General features: G+C 47.5%; 1 protein-coding gene across 2 annotated transcripts in view; it reads right to left on the bottom strand.

Annotated features, from left to right (window-relative positions):
• Nucleotides 1–11,454, bottom strand: part of BLTP3A (bridge-like lipid transfer protein family member 3A) — a 33,941-nt gene extending 22,487 nt beyond the window's left edge. For both annotated transcript variants that reach the window (XR_012838941.1, XM_075776191.1), the window contains exon 1: nt 11,328–11,454. Coding sequence is in view for 1 of the 2 variants with exons in the window: in XM_075776191.1 (XP_075632306.1) it covers nt 11,328–11,371 (44 nt within the window). In the remaining variant the exon portion in view is untranslated. The remainder of the gene's footprint in view (nt 1–11,327) is intronic.
• Nucleotides 11,455–12,205: the final 751 nt, after the last annotated feature.

Raw genomic sequence — 12,205 nt, 5'->3', positions numbered from 1 at the left:
ACACGCTGCCATTCTCTCCCTCCTTTCCCTGCACCATCAGTGTGGGCTACTTCTCTGTGAAAGGCACAAAGGACATCTTGAACAAAGTCATTGCTCAAAGAGGGGAGGGGAGGAGGAACCAGAGCAACACTGCTGGGATGGCAGCTGATGTGGCGGCCACCATAGGAGCACGAGGTGCGGTACGAAACCGGCTGAGACGCGAGATCTGCTGCTGGTCAGTCAACGCAGGCTTCCCGGAGGAAAGCGCCTTCCCAAGGCGAACGTTTTGTTAGGAGAAAGTCTGACGGATGGCGAAGAGCCACTGATGCACAACTCCTGGAAGAGGAGGGTGGCACAAACAGCTGTGAGTTTGCCTACTACTGCTTTTTACCTTGATCCCTGCCACGCTAGAGTCGTCTGCTGCCACAGAAGCCCGAGTCAGACATTTACTGCGTCATGCTGTCACTTCCCTCCCGTGAGCCAAAGGCACACACTGACAGCTGATTAAAGACCAAGTTTATAACACACCTGCCAGCATCTCGGGCTGACACGTTCACTTTAAACTTGTTACTCCCTTTAACCGGAGGCCTCTTGTTTACACACGCCTAGGAAGGTGGCCAAGTTCAACATTGCTTCTCAGCATCCGTACAGAACCTCCCCACCAGAGGGGAGATACGGGGATAGGCTGAGGTTTGTGCTCGGAACCCTGTTGTGAGCACCCACAATCTCAGACACTGCTGAAAATTAGACCAAATACCTCCAGAGGCAATACATGAGCATCCTCGTCTTGCGTTAGTGAACCAGCTCTGTTGAAAGCTGTTGTAATCACGTCCACTTGGGATTGGATGGCAAGAATAAAACAAATACAAGCTGAACAGGTAGGTAATAAAAAGCACTTGGCGCTGTTAAGCTCACAGGCTGCTGCGGGCAGTGATCAGCTTACAGGCGGGGAGAGGCTGAGGCGCAGAGCGGCTTTCTCACACTTGTAAAGCAAGGATCAGAACCCTGGTGTCTCAAATCCTCCTCCCAGGCTGAGCGTGCTTAGATGGGGAAGCTGCTTTCAGCTGGTAATACAGAAGAAAAATATACAGGCACGTCTAAACCAGGGCATTACTTTTATTTAGTGTGTATGTGTATCAAAACCAACCCAGTAACACAGTGAAAGGACGCTAAAGCCATGAAACAGGACACTGGTGGAGAAAGCGGTATGAAACACAATCGAGCTACAAACAAATAACTATTTGTAATCATCTGCGGGGAAAGGCTGCAGAGATCTGGCTGAACAGGTGAGAAAACCACCACGGGTACCACCAGACTCTACAGAGGAATCCTATTCATCAAGCATTCCAGATGCACCAAAACGTGCTGTTCCACCTCCAAAGGAGAGGGGACAACAGAAGCTGCAAGTTTTGTAAACAAATTCTCTCTTAAACTGAAACAAATTCTCTCTTAAACCACACAGTCAAAATTCCTGAAGGTATGGCTATTACCAAGTCCCCCGCTCTCTCCCCATGTAAAGGAATATGAGATCTTTATATGGAATAATGGTCACATTTAACACATTTTGATACCTGCAATGCATGTTAGATGGGGCTTACAAGAGAGAAAACAGATGAAGCGTGCCTGTGAACTAGGGAGTTCATAGATGCCAGTCTTCATTACCTCTTGAAAGGACCTGCTTTGGTCACTGCCAGGGGAAGGAAAAAGCAGCGAGCACAGACAATTTTAGATACTTGTTGGCAGACTCCCTCCATTCATACTCATCAAAAGTACCATTTTTGGCAGCATGGATTGCTGGCTTAGAGAAAAGTGAATGAAAATGGTAGCTATTAGGCAAACTGACAGTGCGGGATATTTGCCTTTTTTTTTTTTTTTTTTTTTTTTGCAACTCTAACAGAAGTCACATAGCACTGAGCCAGTAAACTCAAAGGACAGCACTGCTTTTGAGCTTGCCAGGATTACTGTCACAAAAGTCAAACCAGAAAACCTTTTTCTATCTTGTATGGAATTGTCACCACAGAGTCACAAGGGCATTTTGTGTCTGTGTACACTTACACAAGCACGCGTGCATCCACACTAACAATACCGTGAGCAACATTTTGTCTCTGACAGCGTCTGCCAGCGAGAAGCGGATCTGCTGCACTGAAGCCAAATGGACCATCACAGCCACCAGCATCCATAGAAAGCCTTCAAGTGACTAAAAACGGCCTGCTGCATTCGCAGTCTAGGCAATGGGAAATACAAGCGAGAAGCTTGTAACAGCTTCAGCTAGGGAAGTCCTGCTAGGTCAAGCCTCTTAGCCCAGTGGTTTGCAGGGAAGAGTTTTCCCCACAGTCTTGTTTCCCACTGTTTTTTTCCATTTTAGATGACATAAGTGTTAGGGCTCTCAATCAATCTTCATAAGAAGCAGGCACATACAGTCTTTAACAGTGCTATCCTAATGTCATAGCAGACTGAAGGTCTCACCCGAAGACACTAAAAACACCCAGATGATTTAAACCTCAATGCCTTCTTGGGATTTGGCCTAAAAGAATGATGTTCTTTACAGAAACCCTCAGCTCTCTCGGGCAGTTTGAGATCATGATTTGATTTGCTCTGAACCCTTATTTCATGTTTTCGATGGGGAAAGCACAGGAGTGGCAGTCTATTTGCTCAATCATCAGCTTGAATATACATCAAAAAAATGATGTCACTACTAAAAGAACAACTGCTCGATTCACCAGCTTGCATATCCAGAGGCCACAAACTCACTGACTGCAAGAGGGAGTTTGGGCAAATCTGATTGCTGGCCCGAAGCCGGTCCATAATCATAAATAATAAATTTATGTTCACATTTGTAGTTGTCTAGCCACAATGTCTCCAAGTGAGCAAATACATAGACAGATAATGTCAGGAGAAGACGTCTGAAATCATAAAACTTCTTTTCAGATCCATCTCTCTCATTACCTTGCTGCCGCGTGGTACAAGAACCTTCTTGTCAGTAGCTTCAGATGCTCAAACGAGATTTTCTGCCTCAGCTGCTTCTGCAGTTATTCAGTAATCATTGTCTTTTGTTTGTAATCACTACCTACAGCTAAACACATTCATTTCTATTAATATCTTTGTTACTATGGTTATTATACGTGAGAACTAATTAGCAGTACACCAGTGACCTTGATTTTACTTAATGACAAGCATCATCTATTGGCAGAAGAAATGGCTTGCAGTACTAGCCACAGTTGCAGATAGCAGATGGAAAAATACTCAAGTAAGCCAGGAAGGGGGTAACTTATCAGCTGCAACCTGAAAACAGACAAGCAGTATTAAGGGCTCCAGGGAAATTGCTGCGGACAAGGTTTTTGCCTTCATAGGAGTAACAACAAGGGAAGAGATGAAGATTTTCTGCTTTAATTTGGAACACAAATACATATAATCTAAGCAACTATGGCAGAATGACAGAAATTAGGCATGGGGGGGAAGAAAACCCCCACAAACCCTATGTTCTGGCCAACGCAGATTTGCTCCTCACCAAAAATCTTCCCCAGAGCCCTGTCCGGTTAGGTTTTGGACAGGCCATTTCATGGGATTTCCATCATTTCCCTTGGGAAGCATCTTCTGCAATCCAAAAATCTCAGTGATAGGACATTTCCCCTCATATTAAACCTTCTTATCTCAGGAGCCAAAGAGCACGTTTACTTGAAAAAAGGTTCATGACTGGTAAAATAAAAGGTCAGTGACTTCCAAATACAGGAAAACTTTCAAGACAGCAGCAGAAGCTTTAACTGCAAAACACTCAGAGTGAATTGAAAAATAATCTTGGAGGAAACAAAAGTGGGCAAGTGATCAAAACTTCTGTAAAAAGGGAAGAAAATAGCTGCCTTGAAGACATAAAGGAAGAAGAAGTAAAAGCCCTTTCAGGAAGAAAAGCCGTTTTACTTACTTGAACTTTTGGCGTTAACTGGAGCAATCTGTCTGGTGAGCATGCACAGTACTAGTCAAGATTGAGAGATTCAGAGTTGCGGACAAGGAAGAGAAACACACTGAGTTAGCAGAAGAGAAGACTAATTTAGGCACAGTATTAGCTGGTACCTAGTACTAATCTAGTTGGTATCATACCAACTTAGTATAAAGCCATTTAGAATTTAAGGCAATCTGATCAATACCAAACTAACCAATTGTTAGAAGATGGAAAGCACCACATCTTATTAGTGAAAATCATCTCCGCAATCCAGCTCTACACCGCGTACAGTAGTGGTATACCCTGGATACCGGTAGGCAATAATATTTTCCTTTGCGGACAAAGAGGTCCCAATGCAATAAGCCTGATGACTTTGCCCTACTTAAGTTACACAACAAACTCTGTACATGTGAGGTGTAACCTGGTAACAGCCTTTAGCACTGCACTGGTAGGCTCCTCATCAGGGTAGATTTCAGTGCTTTGATGTGCCCGCATACACATGCCACTTACCAGCTTCCTGTCTTTCCAAATTTCACCTACATTGAATAAAAGGCTGGACCACTCCACCACCCAAAGCCAAATGCAGTTTCACATGCACCACAAAACATCTTTAGGCCCCAAACGAGCCACTCGTCAGCTCTCGGCTCCAAGTTATCTATTGCAATACAACATGGCTAAGGTAAAAAGACTTAGAAATTCAATTCAAAGTTAAACTTGCAGAGGAAAATCAACATTTCCAAACAGATCAGGAACGAGACTGAACTATTACACAAAGCATGAATGTCGGGTCACTCCTCCCTGACGTCTGCATCCTCGCTTAGTTAGACCCCGAAGGACACTTTCTTGTCCCAAACAGAAATGGCTCTTAAGCACTTGAATACTGGAAACCTGCAAAGGCTCCAGACTAGGTGTGCTTCTTGTGCCACACCCCCTGTCAACTAATTTGGTTCTAAGAGACCTGTAAAGCAAACCATGAACTCATCTGAAAGGAAAGAGGTTGGGTTTTTGGCAGGGGTTGAACTCCACCTTGCTGAGGAACTGTTTTGCTATTTCTAGCTCATCGGCTGGAAGCTCAGTAAAGTTTAAATGCCAACTGCCCCACGCTCCCAAATCTGGAACGCAAACCCTCGTCAGCTGCCAGGGAATTTCCCAAGACTAAACCCCAAGTAAGTAATAACACACGAAAGGAAACTAGGAAGAAACACATAAATAAATGCACTAGCCAGAAGCCCTGCTCGTCAGATTTTAAGAAATTATTCACCCTGCAATTGCAATCTGCATTTTTGCTTCCAACCTGCAGAAAATAACAGGTTATTACATAATTCAGACTCAAGTGAGCAGCTGCAGAGGAGGTAAGAGCTCAAGAAGCCTAGGAGAAATAAGACAAGGGGAGAAGAGTCATGTCTAACAGCTCCTTTTCCCGACCCATCAGTCTGAAGAGTAGCAGCGGTGTAGAGAGGTTACACGCAGCCAGCGCAGGGCTCTGCAAAACCCAGCAGCTGATGTCAGGACGTGTCCAGCCACATCTGCCCCCTGAGCTACTGAAATGCAATTTATTTTTGCTGCAACCAGACTCTATTTAGCATTCCAGAAACAGCACACACTTCTCTCAAGCCGAGCAGAAGAGATTGAAACACCTTGCATCCAGCAGCTGACACAGACTTCGTAAAACTGACAGTTTGGTTCTTCTGGTAAACTGCAGCACAGCAACCCTGATTTTAGAGATTACTCTCCATGAAAGGAAAATGCCACGTCCTGTTATGTGTGCATGCTCATTTCCTACCCCTGTCTTGAGCAAAGAAGTGGTAGCTGTTTATTACTTTACTCCATAATAGCCTGAGGTTCCATCTTTCCATCAAGAATTCCTCAAAATTAAAGTTTTAAAAAGTAAAAAAGCCATCAAAATGTACTAGGAAAATAAGAAATTTCCAAATTACATTGGAAAAAACATTAAAGGGTTTGCATCCAGCCTTAAACACTTTGCTAGACACAGCGTGTAAGAACTTAAGAGACAAACTTATTACGGGTGGTTCAATGCCGGATACCTCAGGAGCTCTGCCCGATGGCTTGCAAAACAGCAGCCACTGCTGGGAAGGAGGCTTGACAAAGCTTCTTTCTTATAAACTGGCTCAGAGTTTCATGCTACAGTTTCCACCCCGTTCCCAAAAATGCTCCTGTCTGCTAGCGTTCCCAGGGCTATTTTCAGAGCAACGTACAAACTGGCTCGTTAGTATTATCTCTACTTAACCGTTGGGGAAACCACGACACCAAATGATTAAGCGACTTCCCTTTAGCCACATGGAGCACAGCACGGTGACTGCCCTCCAGACCCAACCGCGTGCCCTACCCAACACAGCCCTGCGGCGGGCGAGCTGCGGGCATCTCCCATCTGTCCCCAAACACTCCCACCCTTTGAGACACGTTCCCTGCTGCTCTCAGGCAGGATCAAGATGCAGAACTTAAAAATTCAGGGCAGTTATCCACACCTGGGTTACCTGCTCTTCGTAACATACTTGTGTTGCTCAAGTCCTCTTCAGCCATGCCAAAACGCATGCAAACTCCTTGCAGGTATGAGAACGCAACCACATCCCTCCTCTGCTTCTCTGCTGCTGTTTGTCCAAATGCTGGCTGCAGGAGGGGGTTATTCTGGGCTTTAGCTACCAGATTTGTTCTTCAAGCCTTCACGCTTTGGATTCCAACTTACATGCTTTATGGCACTTGGGCACCAAAGAAATTACTACCTGGCCGAAAAGAACGCACTGAAAGCGGGAACAGAATGGTTTGCAGATGGAAATGTAATGGCTTTTTTATCATCAATTTTTAACAGCTAGCAGCTTTGTGGTTTCACGTATTTCCCATAACTGGAACAGATATTTTAGGCAAATTATCATCTTCAGCAGTAGAAATTTCCCTGATCGCTGAAGGAGGATATTAAAGCAGCTAAAGCCAAAACTACAATGTTGGTCTCAGTTCTAGCAAAGAGACTCTGTCTCAGGCAAAAGTTCTCCAGAGGTCCCTTCTGCCTAAATCACTCCATGATTCTGTAGCTTCATCAGGCCATTCCCAGATGTGATTTCCTTGCTTTCCTCCCTACCCACCATGCTCTTTAAATTTCTTCCAGTTAATTTAGAATCAAGGTCAGGAAACTGGGAGAAACCTGAAGGCTTAAGTGGTAAGCATACACCTTATACTGATGGTAGGTCTTTCTAAATCAGGAGGTTTCCAACACGTTTTACTAACTGAATGTGCCATCACTTTGACCGTCACTGCAAGGGCACAGCTGCATCTCGGCATTTGACACGCAGCAATGCTGCAAAACACTTCAGGACAAGTGAGAAGTAAACAGACCGGAGAATTCAGACTGTATTTTCTTATAGCGATTTCCAGATCGCAGCATTTAGCCAAGAAATCTAAGCACTGAAGGGGGAACAAAATGCTCTTCAGACTTAGGGAATTCCCCACCCCTCTGTGTTGGGGAAGTGATGCACGTCTGGTAATGTGATCTGACCTTCTGCCCAGGGCAAGCCACAGAGCCCATCTCGATGATTCCTGAACGGCAGGGACTCAATCCCATTTTCTTGGCTGAAGAACCACCACTTCTGCCTCTTGTCCCCATCTCTTCCGAGGAGAAGGATGGGTCCCCTCAGGATAACACACCTCACTTTGGCCATCCTGACTTCAGGGAGCCTGGTAGCACCAAAGAGCAGGATGACCATCACCTACAGTGGCCTTCCTTTGTCCTGTCTTAGCCTGAGAGTGGGTCTTTGAAGGTGGGGGTGGATAGAGGGCAGGCGAGGACATCACATACACTTGAGCACGGAGGCACAAACAGCTCCAAGACCAACTGAAGAGCTAACCCAGTAACGCTACAGAACAGTCAGGGCTGACACGGCAGAGAGCAGTTCTTGGTCTTGGAGCCAGCTCTGAATTCTTTGCATGTGGCACAGAAGTAACACAACTGCCTGGAAGGGGTGATACCGAATGCATTTTTAGGGCCAGGAAGATTCTGAGATTCTTACATCCAAGTTATGAGAAGAATCCCATGCGTTCCTACCATGGCACGCTCTGTGACACCCACATGTTCCTAAATGCTAAATTGATCTAGAAGAAACTAAAGATACACTAATAGGCTTTTCTGAGATTTTCACTTCTCTACTAGCAGTAGGTTTATCTGTGGCAAGGACTAGGTGCAATGGCAAATGAAAGAGGAGAGGAGTCAAGGCAACCTCACCTGGAAAAAGGAATATATGGCGTAAACCACTGGGAACCGAGAAGAAAGGCTCTACTGAGATGCAGTATACTTTATGAGGAGTTACACGATGCTGTTTCTTCTGGGTGCGTATTTGACCTACCTTTACAAGCAAAGTATTACATCCTGCACATGCTACTCAATTGTTTTGTTTTCTAGGAATTTTTTTTTTTAAAAATTCTGTTTCTAAAGCCTATCTTATTTATCCAAAAGGGTGGCTCCAATATTGTGCTATGAAAGACAGTTCTACCAACTTCTGCCATGCCTCGTGTTCCTCCATATGACATCAGGATGGAGAAGTTACAATTGACAGTGCAACCAAGCAACAGAAGCAAAGCACAGCGTAAGATGACACAGAAAGCCTTGTTACAAACACTGCCTGAATCCCTTCCACAGTTCCACAGCAACACAGCACCTTGCAGATACTGTCCTGACCACACGTGAAACAGCAGCCGAGATCCTACGTGTCTGCTAGTCCGGTGTAATAGACTGGGAATAAAACAGAGCAGACCCCCGTGGCACTAAGTACTTCATATACTCCGAAAAGGAACTCTGCACGCGTCAGGCTCTGTTTGCAAGCACGGCTCCAGCAGAGACAAAGCCACCAGTCAGTATCCCCTGTACTTGTGCTGCACACATCTCTTATCAGCTGGGCCAGCCGCCTGGACTGGTGGCTCAAGCGCCACACTCTTCCCTCTGCAAACAGGTCTTGTTTTGTTTCCCGTGCTGGTTTTCCTCTGTGTTTTCTCAGTGATAGTGCTGGTGTTACCTCAGCCAACTTTTCTCTCTCATTTCTCCTCTGCTTCCTTCTCACTCTGCTCTCAGATTCCTGAAGTTCCTCCCACGCTGCAGTTCTCCAGGGCTCCTGTCGAAGCTAGAAACACTTGTGGTCTCCTTCCCCTGCATTCAAACCTGCTCCCAAACCCCACCCCAGCTCCTCTGCTGACACCGGCTTTTACTTCTTTCAGAGGCTTCTGACTCAGTGGCTCTTACACATCAGCCCTCTGGAACTGCAGCAAGCAAAGCTATTATCTGATTATTTTCTCCAACTAACTTTTATTCTTTTCTTCCAAATGGAAGGATTACATGTTGCATTTCTTCTGGAAAGTAAGTAACATATGCAATTAGATGGTCTATTAGGGCCTGTTACTCCACTGTTTACCAAATAGGGATAAACACCACCTTTATAATACTCTGAGAGCAAGGATCTACTACAGCTGCACTAAGCACTATTTAAAAAAAAAAAAAAAAAGATAATAAAAAGAGGCTACTTTCAAACAAAACCAGAAAGAGGTAAAGGCAAATCACTGATTTCATTTTAAAGTAATAAGATGTACTTCCATGAATAATTACAGGCTGGTAAACACAACCCAAGTACTGCTCTTGTTGTACAGCCTCAGAGGAGTTCAAACACACAGCAAGCAGCTGACGCTTCAGAGGGCTGGTAGGGAGAGCCCTTTGTCCCAGCTGTAAGGGTTTGATGTTTGGTTATAAACAGCCTCCTGCAGAATCTGCCATCCCAATACTGCAGCCGTGCGCCCGTTTTGGTGTGCAGAGCCACCAAAAAGTGAAACCACCTCATCTGTTTTCTCTCCCAAGCTAAATATAGGACTAAAGAGTGAAAAGCACAGATAGTGAAAAGCACAGATGGTGAAAGTACTGCAAGTTTTCAAGATTCTTCTGCTCTAGGAATTTAAGCTGCTGAAGCACAACACAGGCTAAGCCTTCTAAAATACATTCATAACTCAGCTCTGTCACTGACAGCAAAGCCCAGCTTTACAGATCACCGCAAGTGACCACTGTCATCCTATTAGACATGTGATTCACTTCATCTGAGCAGTTGGTGTGAAATAGCTCTTTCATATTTCCCCTGATCTTGCTGTCTCTCGTGACCGTTCCTTGCAAATAGAAAAGTAATAACAGGAACAAAAAAAACACACCCATGCAGAAATGACTTCAAATGAAGACATAACAAGGGGAACAAGGAATTATTTCATATGCAAATGAAAAGCAGAAAATAAAGGCAGATTAATGATTCAGTAGCAAAATTCTTCCGGGCAAACGAGCATAGTTGAAAGAAAGACCCAAAGGGACTGTGAAGCTGAGGTATTTAGAGGAAACAAAACTAGGATGGAGAAACATCACCTTTTTAATACAATATTAAACTGCACTCACAATGCATTTCTGAAAAACATCCACGATACATATGCAAGAGAGGGGCAGGATGAGACCAGCCACCTGAAGTGACAGAGGAAGTCCAGCTAGTAGGAAAACAGGTAAAGCTCCAAATTTTTCATGACTCTGGAACCGCAGAGACAGGTGAGCACTAACAGCTGGCCAGATGGGAGGGGAAGAGGGGCACTTTGAGCAGGAACACGCTATAACAGTGCAAGATAAGGGAGACCGAGAAGCAAAATTAAATAAAGGCACCAGCAAGAAAAGTGTGTTTATTTGTCTAAAGAAAGAGAGTTGTCCATAAGAACACCACACGCAGCCTTTCGTCCTCGGAGGAGCGGTACCTAGGAATAAAGCCCGGCTCTCTTTCAGCCTCCATTACTACCTGTCCTCGTCCACCTCCCCAGGTTATAAATACTTCAGCGCCTCCCGACAGGAGCCCTGACTCCACACCGAGCACGACACGACGATGTGAGCAGGCTGCCGGCGGGCGCAGCCCGGGCCTGCGGCCCCCCCCGGGACACACGGCCGGCACCAAGGCGAGTCCGGCAGCGGCGGGAGCCAGGCCGGCCCGGAAACCTCCGCCGCAGCTCCCGCACACCGGGAGCACCGACCCGGGGGGGTCTGAGGGGCCTGACCCCGGCGGCAGGGCCCACTCGCGGCAAGCCGGGCCCGCTCCCCACGGGCCCTCAGACACCGGGCCCGGGCCCGGCAGCTCCGCAGCCCCCCGGCCCTCACAGCGTCCCCCAGCCCTCACGCACACGCGCACACACACACACACACACACACACACACACCCCCACCGGGCCCTCACAGCGCCCCGGGCCCGGCAGCTCCGCAGCGGGACTGCCAGCCGAGCCCCGCGGTCCCCGAGCCCCACAGCAGCCCCTCAGGCCCCCCCCCGTCACCCACCGCCCCACCTCAGGCCCGGGCCCTCCCTCACCCACCGCCCCCCCTCGGGAGGAGGACCGGGCGCGGGTGCCTCACCGGGAGAGGTGCTTCAGGATCTGCTTCTTGATGATGCCGGCCATGCCGCGGGGCTCAGGGCCGCGGGCGGCGGGACCCCATGGCGGCGCCGCCGCCTCCCGCCCCGCCCATCCAGCCCCGCCGCGCCCCCTGGCGGACCCCACGCGCACCGCACCCCGCGCGCAGGGGGCAGCCCCACCGGACACCCCCGTCCCGTCCCGTCCCGTCCCGTCCCCACGGGCGGGGCTGCGGCCCGAACCGTCCCTCCCCCCGCCGTGCACGCGGAGTGGTAAAGGACACGCGTGAAAAAAGCACCGAGGGGAAGGCAGGCTGTAAGGGAGGGCGCCAGCGACTGCACGGCTTTTAATGACGTGTCGTTGTCGCTATCAACACGTTGATTACCCACAGTCTGTCTCGGAGCCGTGGGTGAAAATCCCCACGGCACAAACCTGCTCAGATTCACACCTCCTCTTTGCATAGCTCCCTTCCTAAGGCCAGCCGGGGCCAGCCAAAAATCAGTTGGTTTTTTGTAAAAAGAGGCACTGACACCACAACAATAAAACATTCAATATAAAACAATGTAACCAGAGAGGCTGTTTAGAAGAAAAAAAAAAAAAATAGTCTTAGTTTCAAGCAGTTTCTGTGCTACCGAGTTTCTGTCTGCATCATAACCCTTTGACCGAGGACAATGGATCAGAGGGTTCCAGCCTGGGTTACAAAGGGGGGGTTTGCTTCCAAAGGGAGCCCCGCAGAAACCGTTACAGCGTTCTGCGAGTACAGCACACCGCGGGAGCCTCACAGCCACCCGTCACGCCTTTCGCGGCTCCACGACAAGAAAACCACAGGCTTTGTGCTTTACCGAGTACAGTCCGGTTTAACTGACAGCAGGCGAGGGGAAC

Source organism: Balearica regulorum, chromosome 25 (assembly GCF_011004875.1).
Source record: "Balearica regulorum gibbericeps isolate bBalReg1 chromosome 25, bBalReg1.pri, whole genome shotgun sequence".
Classification (NCBI taxonomy): Eukaryota; Metazoa; Chordata; class Aves; order Gruiformes; family Gruidae; genus Balearica; species Balearica regulorum.
This window is presented reverse-complemented; position numbering and strand designations above follow the sequence as displayed.